General features: G+C 42.2%; 1 protein-coding gene across 2 annotated transcripts in view; it reads left to right on the top strand.

Annotated features, from left to right (window-relative positions):
- Positions 1-18923, top strand: part of LOC114648030 (cytochrome P450 2C20-like) — a 115700-nt gene that overhangs the window by 54262 nt on the left and 42515 nt on the right. The window contains exon 9 of one of the 2 annotated variants that reach the window (XM_028796813.2): positions 4356-5618. The exons of the other annotated variant lie outside the window; for it this stretch is intronic. Within the exon in view, the coding sequence (XP_028652646.1) occupies positions 4356-4537 (182 nt within the window). The 3' untranslated portion in view covers positions 4538-5618. Of the gene's footprint in view, positions 1-4355; positions 5619-18923 lie in introns of those variants that run through there. 2 annotated transcript variants of the gene reach the window in all.

An 18923-nucleotide genomic window follows, 5' to 3' on the forward strand; every position in this document is an offset into this window, starting at 1 on the left:
GGTTGGACATGCCCGGAACACCTCACCAGGGAGGCGTCCAGGAGGCATCCTGATCAGATGCCAGAGCCACCTCATCTGACTCCTCTCGATGCGGAGGAGCAGCGGCTCTACTCTGAGCCCCTCCCAGATGACTGAGCTTCTCACCCTATCTTAAAGGGAAAGCCCAGACACCCTGCGGAGGAAACTCATTTCAGCCGCTTGTATTCGCGATCTCGTTCTTTCGGTCACTACCCATAACTCATGACCATAGGTGAGGGTAGGAACGTAGATCGACTGGTAAATTGAGAGCTTCGCCTTGTGGCTCAGCTCCTTTATCACCATGACAGACCGATGCAGAGCCCGCATTACTGTGGATGCCGCACCGATCCGCCTGTCGATCTCACGCTCCATTCTTCCCTCACTCGTGAACAAAACCCCGAGATACTTGAACTCCTCCACTTAAGGCAGGATCTCACTACCAACCCTGAGAGGGCACTCCACTCTTTTCTGGCTGAGGACCATGGTCTCAGATTTGGAGGTGCTGATTCCCATCCCAGCCGCTTCACACTCGGCTGCGAACCGATCCAGAGAGAGCTGAAGATCATGGCCTGATGAAGCAAACAGGACAACATCATCTGCAAAAAGCAGTGACCCAATCCTGAGTCCACCAAACCGGACCCCCTCAACGCCCTGGCTGTGCCTAGAAATTTTGTCCATAAAAGTTATCGGTGACATAAAAGAATCGGTGACAAAGGGCAGCCCTGGCGGAGTCCAACTCTCACTGGAAAAGGGTTCGACTTACTGCCGGCAATGCGGACCAAGCTCTGGCACCTATTGTACAGGGACCGAACAGCCCTTATCAGGGGGTCCGGTACCCCATACTCTCGGAGTACCCCCCACAGGATTCCCCGAGGGATACGGTCGAACGCCTTTTCCAAGTCAACAAAACACATGTAGACTGGTTGGGCAAATTCCCATGCACCCTCCAGGACCCTGCTAAGGGTGTAGAGCTGGTCCACTGTTCCGCGACCAGGATGAAAACCACACTGTTCCTCCTGAATCCGAGGTTCGACTATCTGATGGACCCTCCTCTCCAGGACCCCCGAATAGACTTTTCCAGGGAGGCAGAGGAGTGTGATCCCTCTGTAGTTGGAACACACCCTCCGGTCCCCCTTCTTAAAGAGGGGGACCACCACCCCAAGCTGCCAATCCAGAGGCACTGTCCCTGATGTCCATGCGATGTTGCAGAGATGTGTCAGCCAAGACAGCCCTACAACATCCAGAGCCTTGAGGAACTCCGGGCGTATCTCATCCACCCCCGGGGCCCTGCCACCAAGGAGTTTTTTGACCACCTCGGTGACCTCAGTCCCAGAGATGGGGGAGCCCACCTCTGAGTCCCCAGGCTCTGCTTTCTCATTGGAAGGCATGTTAGTGGGATTGAGGAGGTCTTCGAAGTACTCCCCCCACCGACCCACAATGTCCCGAGTCGAGGTCAGCAGCGCACCATCCCCACCATATACAGTGTTGACACTGCACTGCTTCCCCCTCCTGAGACGCCGGATGGTGGACCAGAATCTCCTCGAAGCCGTCCAAAAGTCGTTCCCCATGGCCTCCCCAAACTCCTCCCACACCCGAGTTTTTGCCTCAGCAACCACCAAAGCCGCATTCCGCTTGGCCTGCCGGTACCTATCAGCTGCCTTCAGAGTCCCACAGGACAAAAGGGTCCTGTAGGACTCCTTCTTCAGCTTGACGGCATCCCTCACCGCCAGTGTCCACCAACGGGTTCGGGGATTGCCGCCACGACAGGCACCAACCACCTTATGGCCACAGCTCTGGTCAGCTGCCTCAACAATAGAGGCACGGAACATGGCCCATTCGGACTCAATGTCCCCCACCTCCCTCGGGATGTGGTCGAAGTTCTGCTGGAGGTGGGAGTTGAAGCTACTTCTGACAGGGGGCTCTGCCAGACGTTCCCAGCAGACCCTCACAACACGTTTGGGCCTACCACGCCTGACCGGCATCCTCCCCCACCATCAAAGTCAACTCACCACCAGGTGGTGATCAGTTCACAGCTCCGCCTCTCTCTTCACCCAAGTGTCCAAGACATGTGGCCGCAGGTCCGACGACACGACCACAAAGTCGATCATCAAACTGAGGCCTAGGGTGTCCTGGTGCCAGGTGCACATATGAACATCCCTATGCTTGAACATGGTGTTCGTTATGGACAATCCGTGACGAGAACAGAAGTCCAATAACAAAACACCACTCAGGTTCAGATCAGGGGAGCCATTCCTCTCAATCACGCCCTTCCAGGTCTCACTGTCATTGCCCACGTGAGCATTGAAGTCTCCCAGCAGAACGAGGGAGTCCCCAGAAGGTATGCCCTCTAGCACCCCCTCCAGGGACTCCAAAAAGGGTGGGTATTCCAAACTGCTGTTCGGCGCATACGCACAAACAACAGTTAGGACCCATCCCCCCACCCGAAGGCGGAAGGAGGCTACCCTCTCCTCCACCGGGGTAAACCCCAATGTACAGGCTCCAAGTCGGGGGGCAATAAGTATACCAAAACCCACTCAGCGCCTCTCACTGGGGGCAACTCCAGAGTGGTAGAGAGTCCAGCCCCTCTCAAGGAGATTGATTCCAGAGTCCAAGCTGTGCGTAGAGGTGAGCCCGACTATATCTAGCCGGAACCTCTCGACCTCGCGCACTAGCTCAGGCTCCTTCCCCTTCAGAGAGGTGACATTCCACGTCCCAAGAGCCAGTTTCTGTAGCCGAGGATCGGACCGCCAAGGTCCCCGCCTTCGGCCACCACCCAACTCACACTGCACCCGACCTCCTAGGCCCCTCCCATAGGTGGTGAGCCCATAGGAACCTTAATTTCCTGCTAATTCCAAATTTTGGAGTGTGCTTATTCTTCATTATATTTAAAACATTTTTAAACCAATACCACTGCTCCTCAACTATTTCTACAGTAAAGAGGCATGTTTATGCCTTTTAGACTTATCCGAATCTGTCTACAAATGAAAAGCTTTAGCATCTCTGCTCTTCAAAAACACTGAGGACTGTATTACGTTATGGTCACTTGACCCTAGTGGTTCACTAACATTCTAACATTTGTGCAAAATCTGCCCTTAACAAGTTTCCAAAATTATAACTGTGTTCTTCTTGCATTATTTATTTTAAAGTAACAACCCTGGGATGCACTTTGCTAATCCCTTTCATCATTTTGAATACTTCAATCAAATCACCTCTTAATTTCTGTTTGCCTAAATTGAAAAGGTTCTTCCACTTCAGTCTCTCTTCATAGCTCGTATTTCTTACTCTGGGAATCAGCTTAGTCACTATTCTTGGACTTTCTGGAGCACCGTTGTCTTTTTTGTAATTTGGAGACCAAAACTGCACACAGTAGTCCATGTGCTGTGCATCCTCACTAGTGTGCTATACAACTTATGCATAACCTCCTTTGACACGTACTCCACACATTCTGACAGATACCCTAACATCTTATGAGCCTTCTTGATCACTTCTGTACACTGTTTGGATGTAGATAGTGATGAGCCCACTGTGACTCCTTGGTCCTTCTCCTGAAGTGTACTTCCATGTTTCAGATCTCCTGTTGAGTATTCAAGTCCAACATTTCTGCTTCCTACATGTAATACTTCACATTTACTTACGTTAAATGTCATCTGACACAAATCTATCCAAGCCTGTATTCTATCCAAGTCTCTCAGTAGCAATTTAGCTGATTTTTTCACCATCTGCTCATCCACATACTTTTGGCATCATCCACAAACTTAACCAGCTTATTGATCACATTCTTATCGTCATTTATGTATATTAAAAAGCAGTTGTCCCAGCACTGATCTCAGAGGGACATCACTTTTAACATCACCTAATTCTGAAAAAAGTTCGGTTCACCATAACCCTTTGCTTCCTGTGCTTGAGGCATCACCTTAACCATTCACAGATTGCGCCCTGAATTTCCACTTCTTTTAGTTTGATCAGTTTCATTTGGTAGCAGGGTTTACGTTATTTCTGTCATATCAAAGTTTTGTGCAGGTCCATATGACTTAAACACATTTATTTTGTTCTTAATACTCCTAGCATTAAGTCAAGCAATTTTAAATGTATTACTTATTATTCTATGGCACTTTTACTTTGGGCAAGAAATGAAATTACTCTGTGTATTGGGTATTCTACTACTGTTTATTCCTTTTTTGTCATTATACTACTATTACCCTACCATTCTTTATAATGTTTACTTTGAAGAACAGTTAAGGTTTGGAAACTGCACTTGGACAACTTTTAAAGTCCTCCTCCCTTGAGTGACAAGCATCCTACTCTACTAATCAGCATTACCAACATTTGTTTTACAGGAAAGCGTATCTGTGTAGGAGAGGGTCTGGCCAAGATGGAGCTCTTCTTGTTCTTCTCCTCTCTCCTGCAGAATTTCTCTTTTCGCTGCAACGAGGATCCTATGAATATTAACTTGATGTCAACTCCCTCCTCCTTTGTTAAAAGTCCCCAGGCATACAAGCTAATTGCCATCCCGCGATAGCAAGAGATTGATGGAAGAACTAAGAGGTGTATAACGTGCTTAATGTTCAACAATTTCTGATTATATTTGTGCTAATTTAAAATACTAGCTGATTTCAATCTTATAACAACTCTGAATTAGTTTTAATACGAAAGTGTCCCAAAAATGACTATTAAAATTTAAAATCAATTTGTTATTATCCATTCAAGGTTTAATTATTAGAAATGGTTCACGTAAATTCCTATTCTTTACTAAGATCTAGGATTTTATTACAAATGACAAAGAGAGGCATTACCCTCTATCCACTCACTTTTTGAACTAATCCTTATTCCATTTCTGGGTTGTTGAGATGGGTAGTTAGCATTGTTAGCATTGAGTACAAGGTAGGAACCCACTACCATTAGAACACCAGTTTACTGCACGGCACCCTCGCTCGCACATCCACACTCAAATATGTGGTAGGAAGTGTATTTTAGAATGTAAGGTATTGGCCTTTACACCAAAAGACAGTTGGTTCAGTCCTCACCTCCAACTCACTGTGTGACCATCCTGAGTAAATTTCTTTAACTACCTGTACCCTTAACTATGAAAAAAAAGTGAAAAGAGATTTGTGTTGGTCCATCACTATGGAAAAACACTATATACAAAATGATTTTCTGCTGATTTACTATAGTGTTGTCAGTCACCCTAACCTGCTAACATTTGGCATGTCAATAGAAATGTAAGTATTCATAGAAAACCTATGTAGACATGGAGACCACACAAGCACTGATCAGGCCAGGTCTCCAGAGATTTGAGGTAGTAATATTAAACTGTACAACACCAAGATGTCCATGGAAGAATCATAAAATCGAAACCTAACATTTGTTTGTGCTAATTATCTAGACATACTGACATACTAGGTTTCAGAGTTTCCACCTACTTCTAACCCACACACTCTTGCTTGTTGTCTCACTATCTGATAACCTGAATTTTAGTAAGTGTTCTATCATTCATTTTCTTCTGAATCTGACCAAAGACAGTAACTGATATTGATATCCCACCAAGTGGTTTTCTTCTCAGGTTAGAATATCCCAAATAAAGGTTAACACCAAGGCAACACTTTCCTGGCTTACTTTGATTCATTCCACATTCTTTTTTTCAGGTCTTCAAATTTGAGGCTACCTGTACAGAAGAATTTTCTCTGTTATTTAGATCTGTCATCTGTAGATTTCTTTGATTGGGGGGGGGGCAAAGTATACTTTGGACTCAGCTCCTTGCCTACCCATCAGCTAATGTTCTTCACTTCTGCATTCAGTAGGCTTGTCTATGTACAACATTCATGATATGGCTACTCCACTGAACATATATCCCCTCTGTTGTTCTCAGTTTGCAATGCTAAACAAGCACATATTGACAAAACACACGTTCAGGTAAAGAGGAATATTTCAGACAAAATTTAACAAATACATACACAAATAAATAAATTTAGTGAGAATTGTGACAATAGATAAATAAATTCACAATGAAATGTAAGTATAAATAATTAAATGTTATGAAATATGTCTTTTGTTGCATGTGTTTATTTATTTCAGTGACATTGCACACAGCATAACATACAGTGGTGTGAAAAACTATTTGCCCCCTTCCTGATTTCTTATTCTTTTGCATGTTTGTCACACAAAATGTTTCTGATCATCAAACACATTTAACCATTAGTCAAATATAACACAAGTAAACACAAAATGCAGTTTGTAAATGGTGGTTTTTATTATTTAGGGAGAAAAAAAAATCCAAACCTACATGGCCCTGTGTGAAAAAGTAATTGCCCCCTGAACCTAATAACTGGTTGGGCCACCCTTAGCAGCAATAACTGCAATCAAGCGTTTGCGATAACTTGCAATGAGTCTTTTACAGCGCTCTGGAGGAATTTTGGCCCACTCATCTTTGCAAAATTGTTGTAATTCAGCTTTATTTGAGGGTTTTCTAGCATGAACCGCCTTTTTAAGGTCCTGCCATAGCATCTCAATTGGATTCAGGTCAGGACTTTGACTAGGCCACTCCAAAGTCTTCATTTTGTTTTTCTTCAGCCATTCAGAGGTGGATTTGCTGGTGTGTTTTGGGTCATTGTCCTGTTGCAGCACCCAAGATCGCTTCAGCTTGAGTTGACGAACAGATGGCCAGACATTTTCCTTCAGGATTTTTTGGTAGACAGTAGAATTCATGGTTCCATCTATCACAGCAAGCCTTCCAGGTCCTGAAGCAGCAAAACAACCCCAGACCATCACACTACCACCACCATATTTTACTGTTGGTATGATGTTCTTTTTCTGAAATGCTGTGTTCCTTTTACGCCAGATGTAACGGGACATTTGCCTTCCAAAAAGTTCAACTTTTGACTCATCAGTCCACAAGGTATTTTCCCAAAAGTCTTGGCAATCATTGAGATGTTTCTTAGCAAAATTGAGACGAGCCCTAATGTTCTTTTTGCTTAACAGTGGTTTGCGTCTTGGAAATCTGCCATGCAGGCCGTTTTTGCCCTATCTCTTTCTTATGGTGGAGTCGTGAACACTGACCTTAATTGAGGCAAGTGAGGCCTGCAGTTCTTTAGACGTTGTCCTGGGGTCTTTTGTGACCTCTCGGATGAGTCGTCTCTGCGCTCTTGGGGTAATTTTGGTCGGCCGGCCACTCCTGGGAAGGTTCACCACTGTTCCATGTTTTTGCCATTTGTGGATAATGGCTCTCACTGTGGTTCGCTGGAGTCCCAAAGCTTTAGAAATGGCTTTATAACCTTTACCAGACTGATAGATCTCAATTACTTCTGTTCTCATTTGTTCCTGAATTTCTTTGGATCTTGGCATGATGTCTAGCTTTTGAGGTGCTTTTGGTCTACTTCTCTGTGTCAGGCAGCTCCTATTTAAGTGATTTCTTGATTGAAACAAGTGTGGCAGTAATCAGGCCTGGGGGTGGCTACGGAAATTGAACTCAGGTGTGATACACCACAGTTAGGTTATTTTTTAACAAGGGGGCAATTACTTTTTCACACAGGGCCATGTAGGTTTGGATTTTTTTTCTCTCTAAATAATAAAAACCATCATTTAAAAACTGCATTTTGTGTTTACTTGTGTTATATTTGACTAATGGTTAAATGTGTTTGATGATCAGAAACATTTTGTGTGACAAACATGCAAAAGAATAAGAAATCAGGAAGGGGGCAAATAGTTTTTCACACCACTGTACGTCTTGAAATAAAAATTGTTATTTTCACCTATTAAAGTTTAAAGGGCGGACTCTAGCAAGTAGACATTAGTCCAAAAAGGAAACAAATTGAGCCCAATCATTAAGAGTAAAAGAGAAAGTGTCTTCTTTCCATTTCTACTTTCTTCTACAATGCCAAATCCACAGTTGCTAAATTTTAAATTTTTTCTTCACACTCTTCAAATTGAAATATTAATCTAATGCGTGGGCTTCTCCGGTCACATTTGATATTTGTTGGTGGAAAGTGACATAAATTTAATTTTTTTTGTTTCTGCATATTTTTCCAGTCCCTTATTTCACCCTGGGTTAGAGAAAAAAACATGAATTTCGTATGCATCAGTGTTAATATTAGTGCTGTAATGGATCTCTTTATCAATAACTCCAATTCATCCTTCATTAATTACCACTTCACCTCTACTATGGGTCTTTATTAATTTTGCATTAGTTTTGGTTTCTTGGACAGTTTCATATTTTAAACCTTCATCAAGAGATTTTTATTTTACACTCATTTTCATAGATCTCAGCATTGAACTGATGTTATTCCAACATGTACTCAGCCCTGATGAAACAGATGCTAGCTTGTTTCTTCCTTCTCTGATCACAAATCTAGATTATTTTTAAAGTTAAGTGTTCTTTATCAGTTACATTGTGCTGCTTGATGACACCTCAACACTACTCTGCTGGATATTGCATAGTATGGTGATTTATAACTCTCACAGCATGGAGAATTGAAAAAAGGACTCCTTACCGATGAAAGGGGGGAGAGCAAGTCTTCATCTTCAATTCAGAAGGTCAATCTTATTTGAATGTGCTTCATTTTCATTCTCTACTCATTTTCATTCTCTACTCTGATTTTCAAGTAGAATTTATTTAACGGTGTTTTAGCTAAAAATGCATGTGTTTAGGGTATTGAGAGTAAACAACTGTGTAAATAATGAGTGGAATATGCAACACAAGTAACTTGAGATATTTTTCATAGACATTTTTATTTTGTTTGCTGTTATTAAGTGCGGGTCCCTGGTGAAGCTGATTGCTTCAGAAACATTGTTATATCCGTTCTTCATTTAAAAATGAAATGAAACATTTTTCTTGGTGATCATCATTATAATCCTGCCTGTCAAAATGCTCAAAATAGATGCAGGCTTCTTAAACAAACAAAGCCAGACTTGTATTGCAATGCATGTTGTGGGAGATGGTGGGGACAGACTGGCATCCTGGCCAGAACACTTTTGCCTTTTTTGTCAGGGAGGCATGGATAATGGATGGACAGAGTGAAGACAGCTTCCCAAGACTACATGCTCCCCTGGCACATTGGATGGCAGCATTCCCGAGCCAGTATGGCCATTCCTGCACCCACAAGGCATGCAAGGAGTTGCAGTCCTGTGCTGAGTTCTTTGGCTGCTGCCAGGGGGAGCTGCAGGGAAGCGCTGCTTCTATTTTTCATGGCTCCTGCTGACCCGGTGAGTGCTCCCTCCTTGTAATGTCTGGACACATAAAGTATTCTTAGGTCAGGCAAAAAAGGGGCCACCTCCCCTGCCTCAGGGAGTCGACTGCAAAAGTATAACGCTTGTCTGAAGGAGTGAAGGAAGAACTGAGGAAAGTATTGGAAAAGACAAAAAGAAAAGTAAGAGTCTTGGTTATTATGAGACATGTTAAAAGGTATTCTCTTTAATAAAAGGTCATTTTGAACCAGGATGATGCAATTGTGTCTGAGGGTTGAGGGACTTCAACAACCCCCTAGTGGCTACAAGGTGTTGGTCAAAAGTGAAGGCCTCACTACCTTAGGCATCCTGGCCCAAAACTCAAGAGGCAGGCTTATGGCCTGCAAAGGCTTTTAACTATCTGAAGGGAGAGCATAACCATAAAAAACCTCTGAACGTAGAAAACCAAAAAAAGCTCTTTAAATATTTAAATATTTGTTGAGAGAATCTAAAGAAGAAAATTAAAAACAAAAAATTGGCTTGCCAAAGCAGACAAATCCAATACAAAAAAGCAGAATATCTACCGTTAAGCAGAGGTCTAAACCAGGAAATCTGAAATCAAAAATGCAAAGCACATGACAGAATGTAAGAATTATGTTTCTAGACTTCTCTAGCGCCTTCAACACCATCCAACCTCTGCTCCTTTGGGACAAGCTGTCAGAGATGGGAGTAGATTCATACCTGGTGGCATGGATCATGGACTATCTTACAGACAGACCTCAGTATGTGCGTCTCAGGAACTGCAGGTTTGACATTGTGGTCCACCGCAGGGGACTGTACTTTCTCCGGTCCTGTTCAGCCTATATACATCGGACTTCCAATACAACTCGGAGTCCTGCCACGTGCAAAAGTTCGCTGACGACACTGCTATCGTGGGCTGCATCAGGAGTGGGCAGGAGAAGGAGTATAGGAACATAATCAAGGACTTTGTTAAATGGTGCGACTCAAACCACCTACACCTGAACACCAGCAAAACCAAGGCGCTGGTGGTGGATTTTAGGAGACCCAGGCCCCTCCTGGACCCCGTGATTATCAGAGGTGACTGTGTGCAGAGGGTGCAGACCAAGAAATACCTGGGAGTGCAGCTGGATGATAAATTGGACTGGACTGCCAATACCGATGCTCTGTGCAAGAGAGGACAGAGCCGAGTATACTTCCTTAGAAGGCTGGTGTCCTTCAACATCTGCAATAAGATGCTGCAGATGTTCTATCAGACGGTTGTGGCGAGCGCCCTCTTCTACGTATTGGTGTGCTGGGCAGGCAGCATAAAGATGAAGGACGCCTCACGCCTGGACAAACTGGTGAGGAAGGCAGGCTCTATTGTAGGCATGGAGCTAGACAGTTTGACATCTGTGGCAGAGTGACGGGCGCTGAGCAGGCTCCTGTCAATCATGGAGAATCCACTGCATCCACTAAACAGGATCATCTCCAGACAGAGGAGCAGCTTCAGCGACAGACTGCTGTCAGTGTCCTGCTCCACTGATAACTGAGGAGATCGGTCCTCCCCCACATTATGCGACTCTTCAATTCCACCCTGGTGTGTGTGGGGGGGGGGGGGGGTAAATGTTAACATTATACAAAGTTATTGTCTGTTTTACCAGCATTGTTATCACGCTTTAATTTAATATTGTTTCTTTATCAGTATGCTGCTGCTGGAGTATGTGAAATTCCCCTTGGGATTAATAAAGAATCTATCTATCTATCTATCTATCTATCTATCTATCTATCTATCTAGAAAGTAACCTTAATGCCAAATCACTATAAACAACACATGATAAGTATCATAGTAAAAAATGTTTAATGTGTTGCATTCATCTAAGGGTTTTGTTAGAGACTTACACAAATATTTGGATTGTATTCAGATTGCTGTAGAAATAAAGAAATTATAAAGCTGGAGTTAAACCTACAAAACTTTCAGCAAACAAAACCCGGTATTTGTGATCATGACTATGAAGTGAAAATTACTGCAGTGATCTAATTGTCTTGGAATGGGTCATATTGAATTTAATAATTTAATTCATCAGACACACGCTCATTATTACTTGCCTAAGACAGTTCCAAGCAAGCTCTTAATAACGGTGAGCCCACATACTTTAATCCTTTGTTTCTATCCTTCCACTGAAACTGATTTAACTAATAATCAAATAATAATAATAATAATACAGTAATCCCTCACTTATCACTGGAGCTAGGTTCCAAGGCCGACCGCGATAACTGAATTTCCGCGAAGTAGAGACACCATATTTATTTAATTATTTAACGTGTATTTGGACATTTTTAAACCCTCCCTGTATTGTTTACAACCCACCATTTACTCTAATAATAACAGGGACAACTGCTAAGCAATATGAAATCAGTAGATAAGTTTACACTTACTGTATAGCGAAGTACACGTAGCAGCTTGTAGGCAGTCATAACGTTGTCGACCTTGTTGCAAAGATTCCTAAAGCAGATTCCATCCAGTCTACTGCCTTATCACATCCACTTGCAACTCGTTTTGCTCCCTGGTTAAAGGACACTGCGGCCATAGATCTTATATGCTTTTCCTCCTTTTTAAATAAAAAGAATCGTGGACTCATTTATGCTGTAATGGTGTCCTCCAGCGGTGTAGCTGTTCCCTTCCTTCAACATATCCAAAACTTTTACCTTTTCTGCAATCATTTGCATCTTCTGTGCAGTAGCACATTAATGCTGAATGAGTGAGATGAGACTTCCTGGTTAATGCAACACTCCGTCGCTGAGCCAATCATCAGCACACAGGAACTTAACTGCGTGCTCTGATTGGGTAGCTTCTCAGCCATCCGCCAATAGCATCTCTTGTATGAAATCAACTGGGCAAACCAACTGAGGAAGCAAGTAAAAAGACCCATTGTCTGCAGAAACCCACGAAGCAGTGAAAAATCCACGTTATATATTTAGATATGCTTACATATAAAATCCGCGAAGTCGTGAATCCGCGAAAAGTGAACTGCGAAGTAGCGAGGGATTAGATAGATAGATAGATAGATAGATAGATAGATAGATAGATAGATAGATAGATAGATAGATAGATAGATAGATAGATAGATAGATAGATAGATAGATAGATAGATAGATAGATACTTTATTAATCCCAGGGGGAAATTCACATTCTCCAGCAGCAAAAAATATTAAATTAAAGAGTAATAAAAAATGCAGGTAAAAAACAGACAATAACTTGAATAATGGTCAACGTTTACCCCCTCTGGTGGAATTGAAGAGTCGCATAGTTTGGGGGAGGAATGATCTTCTCAGTCTGTCAGTGGAGCAGGACAGTGACAGCAGTCTGTCGCTGAAACTGCTCCTCTGTCTGGAGATGACACTGTTTAATGGATGTAGTGGATTCTCCATAATTGATAGGAGCCTGCTGAGTGCCCGTTGCTCTGCTACGGATGTCAAACCATCCAGCTCTATGCCAACAATAGAGCCTGCCTTCCTCACCAGTTTGTCCAGGCGTGAGGCATCCTTCTTCTTAATGCTGCCTCCCCAGCACACCACTGCGTAGAAGAGGGCATTTGCCACAACCATCTGATAGAACATCTGCAGCATCTTACTGCAGATGTTGAAGGATGCCAGTCCTCTAAGGAAGTACAGGCGGCTCTGTCCTTTCTTGCACAGAGAATCAGTATTGGCAGTCCAGTCCAATTTATCGTCCAGCTGCACTCCCAAGTATTTATAGGTCTGCACCCTCTGCACACAGTCACCTCTGATGATCACGGGGTCCATGAGGGGCCTGGGTCTCCTAAAATCCACCACTAGTTCCTTGGTTTTGCTGGTGTTCAGTTGTAGGTGGTTTAAGTCGCACCATTTAACAAAGTCCTTGATAAGGTTTCTATACTCCTCCTCCTGCCCACTCCTGATGCAGCCCACGATAGCAGTGTCGTCAGCAAACTTTTGCACGTGGCAGGACTCCGAGTTATATTGGAAGTCCGATGTATATAGGCTGAATAGGACCGGAGAAAGTACAGTCCCCTGCGGCGCTCCTGTGTTGCTGACCACAATGTCAGATCTGCAATTCCCGAGACGCACATACTGAGGTCTGTTTGTAAGATAGTCCACTATCCATGCCACCAGGTATGAATCTACTCCCATCTCTGTCAGCTTGTCCCTAAGGAGCAGAGGTTTACTGTAATAATTAATTTCGTGACTTTTGCTCTATTTTTCTAAACACTTAAATCCTGCTCCAGGTCATGAAGGCAATTTTTTGTCATGGTTAAACCCTCCAAATTATCTGCTGAAAAAAAGCTGCTTGACTGGATGGTCCATTAGGACTTTCTGAACAAAAGAAGCCTTAGATCTTATGAGATCTGTTACTCAATCATTTTTACAACTACTTCATTCTGAAATCTCTTAAAAAGTATAATTTAAAACCTGATATACTGTTTCTATTACACATTTAATTAGTATTTCATATTTACTGAATCAGTCTCTTGGGATGTTACATTACAGACCATTGTCATTGATAAATATAGATGTCAAAATTCTTGCTAAAATGCTTGACAGATTGCTGTCATTATTTAACTAGTTCAGACCACGCCTGTTTTGCTAAAACTTGTTTGCTTTCTGATTATTAGGATTTCAGGTTTTTGACTGGTGCAGATTTCATTACTAAGCTTAGTTTTGGTTTATCTATTGTGGTGAACAGGTGAAATTTCAGAATTCCAAAAATAGTTGGGTTGCCATCTGGGCCATCTTGTTTATTATTTCTTTTCAAACAAAAAGGCTGCAATTAAATAAACAGACTCTAAAACTCAAAATATCCTTTTGTATTGTTTAACTGGGAGGTAAGTCCTGCTGAGAGTTCATGTCGAACTGAGATGCCACCTTCCAGGGAGAGGCTGTTATTATATGTTTCCAATTGGAAGGGGCAGGAGTTAAGGAAATGATGGGGGCATGGTCAGATTGCTTCCTGAGTCACATTCCTTGTGCTGTGGATGAAAGAGACAAGACAGTAAGCAACAGCTCCCCCTCTCACCCTAGGATGATAACTCACACCGGATCAGATCTGGCAAAGTGATCTTCAGACTTGCATGCGTGACACTATATATTTAATGCAATGTTGACTCACACAATCATCAACAAAAACATCTTTTCCCATTTAGTTAAAAAGCTGAAATTTGGAAGGATGACAATACTTGAGTATTTTGGGTAAAAACTGCTTATGCTTTTCTTTCCCAATCAGTGTTTCATAAGTTATAAATTGGAGGATTGATTTGTAATACAAACTGTCATGAATATACTAATATACTATAAGTGTTATAATCAAAGTGCATTACAGGGTGCCAGTCTATCATGGGCCACATTGCCACGCTCTCTAATTGTCATAATTAAAACAACAATTTTTAAATTTAATTTTAATTGCTTTTTTGTCAATTTAATGTTGCTGTAATAACTGCACTGGGTACCTGTAGTTTTGAATGGTAAAAGAATTGGAAGATGTTGCTAAGTTGAAAATAACAAGCCAAAAGTTCCAACCAGGAAGCAAATATTCAATGAATAGAACTCAACATGTAACAAGAATCACAAATTTCGTTTACAGATGATTTAAAAACACCACACAAGAATGAACACAAACGTTTTTAGGGTGGACTACAGGACATTGTACGGCATTAACCTTTACACCATTGCAATAATCATGTCACGTGTCAAACGCTCCCAGTCATCCAACTTAACAGTAGAATAGAAGTCATCATCAAAATGTGTCAAAAGGACAGCAACCAAAACAAAAAGAACACGGTGTTGTGGGAGGTTGTGATTTATTTTTACCATCACTAGAAACAAAGCATAAATAGAACCAATAGATTTGTTAGTATCCTAAACCCCAGGCACATTGTTCAAAAATATGAGAGACCAAGGAACAGTCAGAAAATGTGAAAATTACAAGGCAGATTGTGACAGTTGTGTGATGATGAACATTATTCCATTTTAGATTTTGGTTGCTATAATGTTTATGGGTCTTGGTGGCTGAACAATGTCAATTGTTTATGACAGCTATCACATTTTAAACTGAGCCAAGTGTGTTATCACTGTCCAAACAAAGGAAAGACCTTTGCTAGCTTGTAAAACTAATTTCTGTGGCCATTTTTTTAATTTGGTTTTGAATCAGTTTTGTTTTAAACTTTTAACATAGTTAGGCTTTCTGCTTTAGTTGCTGACTTTATAGACTTTACTGATTTGCCCCCTACTCTCTCCAGGAGACTCTTCTTGAAAGAAAAAACTTCTGCCTCACTTCTGTGACTAATAAGATCCCACTGACTGAATATATCAAATTAGACACAGCAAATTTAGAGCCACCAATCACCCCTACCTTTGGGATACATTTGGAAGACTAGCACATCAGGAGAAAGTGCCAGCTTCACACACACCATACCCTTGCTGGAATTAAAACTCACAAGTGTAGAGCTGTGAGAAAGGAGCACTAACTACTTCACCACCATGTTATCTAAGTGTCCATATACATTAACGCTCATTTATGTCCAATGAATAACAGTGGTGGCGAACCTATGGCATGCGTGCCAGAGGGGGCACTCAGAACCCTCTCTGTGGGCATGCGTGCCATCACCCCAGCACACAGTTCGTTACTAGAAAGCCAGAGGGACGTGGGGCCAGACTGCTCCCCTCCCCCTCTTCACGCTCACCTGAGGACATTTCTCAAATCACCCGCCCCTCTACCCAGCAGCCCAATGGGAGCACTTCCTCCCTCCCCTGTCTGGGTTAAGGCGGCAGCTCACATGCAGCGTGAGGGTGCGGCACAGACTGCAGCCAGTTGAGTCTGTGGCGAAGGTGATTCCCATGATGGGGTTGGAGAGGAGCTAGGTTGGAGGGGATGTGGTATAGTGGGTCCACAACTTGAAAAGGCCAGTTTTAATAGATAATCACTTTGGCTTATAGGGGGGCGTGGTAGTGTGGCTGGAGCTTCGTGATGAGGGCGATCCTCACTTAAGTGCACAGGTGAGGAGTCGTCCGCATCTGTAATTGTTGCCAGGAGCTGATAATCGCCACACCTGATCTACGTCCCTGTAATATATAATAGAAGTGTAAAGGCAGATGGATAGGGGAAAAAAAAGTGAGAGGGAACGGAGGTTAATGGGGAAGACCTGCGTGAAACATTTGAGAAGATAGAAGGGATGACAAAGGACACCACAGTTAGTTCTGAAAATGAAATCCTTAAAGTGTGGAATTCTCTGCCAAATAATTTTAAGTCAATGAAAGCACTTGGGATTGCTTTCCTTACTTTGTTTGGATCATCTTATACTTGTGAGCAGCTGTTTTCAGCTTTGAATTATATCAAATCTGACACCAGAAACAGACGATGACCTGAGTGCTGCATGTGTTGCTGTCAAACTTACAAAGTATGAGCCAAGGTTAGACAAATTATCAGCATGCATACAACAGCAAAAATCACATTAATTGTTCAAAAGCGTGTCAAATGCAAACTTTTACCTTTCCATAAAAAGGTGTTTGTATCATTGAAAGCTCTGTTATTGTGTTTTTCTAATAAGACAAAAGATGTTAATGTATGAGTTGTTTTTTCTAAACTAAAACCTCAGTATTCAGGTTAAATTGCCGTGTTGGCAGTGGCACTTTGCAATAAATAAGTGGGTTTTGGGTTGCAGTTTGGGCACTCGATCTCTAAAAGGTTCACCATCACTGGGAAAGAACAACAGCAAGTGTTCATACCCAGGTGGCTTTCATCAAGTAAACAGACCATGAAAGCAAGTATTCTTATAATGTGCTATAAAAGAGAAAATTGGCTCAATGTCAGAAGCCCTGACACAGCATTACACTTTCACCAACTTCGCGTCATGTGATTGATATTTTGTTAATCATTTTCAACAAACAAAAGCCACAGGTGGATAATTCATCTTGTACACGTTTGCTTTTTTTCTCTAGAAGCTTGTACTGTAGCTTTCTTTCCTGTCATAGACAGTCGATTTCCAGCTTCTCCTAGGTACACAACTCTTATTCTTACTATCAGAACTGTTTTTTGTCTTCAGTCACATCTTTATAAGGTGCTCACAAGTTTGTAGCAATAGTATGAAAAAATATTAGAGAGACAAGTTAAGTAGGGCAAAGGACAAACACAACTCCTATTATCACCTGCATCTCTAACTATTCCATCCGTCCATACTGAGTGCAGGTGTAGAGGGCTGTGAAAAGATCTCAGGTAAAATGCCATTACAGACTTTACTAATTATGTAATAAGTGCAAAAGAACATACACAAATTGATAAAGATGAGGAGACCTCCAGTCCATCAGGCTTGTTTGTTTAGCAAATAGCCAAACTGTCCCAATATCTCATTCAGATACTTCTTAAAGGTTCTCAAAGTTTCTGCTTCAGCTACATGTTTCAGAAGTTTGTTCTAGATTTCCATCACTCCTTGAATAAAGAAGTGCTTCCTGGCTTTAGTCCCAAATGCACTTCACCTTAATGTCCACTGGTGTCCTCCTCAGGTAGCTGATTCACCATTAAGCTCAAAGAATTCTGTGGGATTTATTTTATCAATGCATTAGAGAAATTCAAAGACCTAGATTAGATCCCCATGGAGTCTCCACTGCTTAGAACTAAAAAGATTTAATTCTCTGAGTATGTCACCGTAGAACATGTCCTTAACTCCTGGGATACACCTGGTTGCTCTCCTCTTTTTCTACTGTGGTGACCAAGTGTGGTCCTTATTTATAAAAATTTGTGTGATTTTGAGCATGAAAGTACATATATGCCAAAAAATAGGAAAATGTGTATTCCCAAAAAAATATTTGTAAAACTTGGAGTATGAATATTTCTACGCAACTTACCTTTTATAAACCACAATCATCTTGTAAATGTGCGTCAATAATAATAATAATAATAAAAGTAATAATTCTTTGCATTTATATAGTGCTTTCTCACTACTCAAAGCTCTCAGCAATTGCAGGTTAAGGTCCTTGCTCAAGGGCCCAACAGAGCAGAGTCCTTATTGGCATTTACGGGAATTGAACCGGCAACCTTCCGGTTAATGAAACAACCATATATGCACCATGCTAATCGACCTTATATATATGCAATCATGATACAGCAGACCTTCACTGGCTGGTTGAACAGCCATATAACACATCCAGTAGTGTCAGACAGAAGTTCTGTTTGCTAAGTTGGAGGCATGCAGAAAAGCATTATATGGTGGCCTAAACACGGGTATCAGCAACAAGAGCTAATATATTCAATGGCAACATGTTACTGCTGCTATAAATGTCAAGAGATCCAGCCACACCATCCATCCATCCATCCATCCATTATCCAACCTGCTATATTCTAACTACAGGGTCAGGGGGGTCTGCTGAAGCCAATCCCAGCCAACACAGGGCACAAGGCAGGAAACAAACTCCGGGCAGGGCGCCATCCCCCTGCAGGCCACACCATGTCTGAAATATAAAAAAGAAGTGGATGGCTAGTTACTGGCACAATTTGCTTGTAACGGGAGGAGTAAAAAAACACACCGATGTTCTCTGGAGGCATGCAGAGAAGCATTATTTGATGACCTAAGCATGGGTGTCAGCAACAAGTGCAAATATGTTGATTGGGAACATGCTACTGTTGCTGTAAAGGTCATGCGATCCAGCCACACCATGCCTTGAAATAAAATAAGGTCTGATCTCTGACATCGAAGCGGATGGCTAGTCATTGGCACAGTGGG

The sequence above is a fragment of the Erpetoichthys calabaricus genome, chromosome 1 (assembly GCF_900747795.2).
Source record: "Erpetoichthys calabaricus chromosome 1, fErpCal1.3, whole genome shotgun sequence".
Lineage (NCBI taxonomy): Eukaryota > Metazoa > Chordata > Cladistia > Polypteriformes > Polypteridae > Erpetoichthys > Erpetoichthys calabaricus.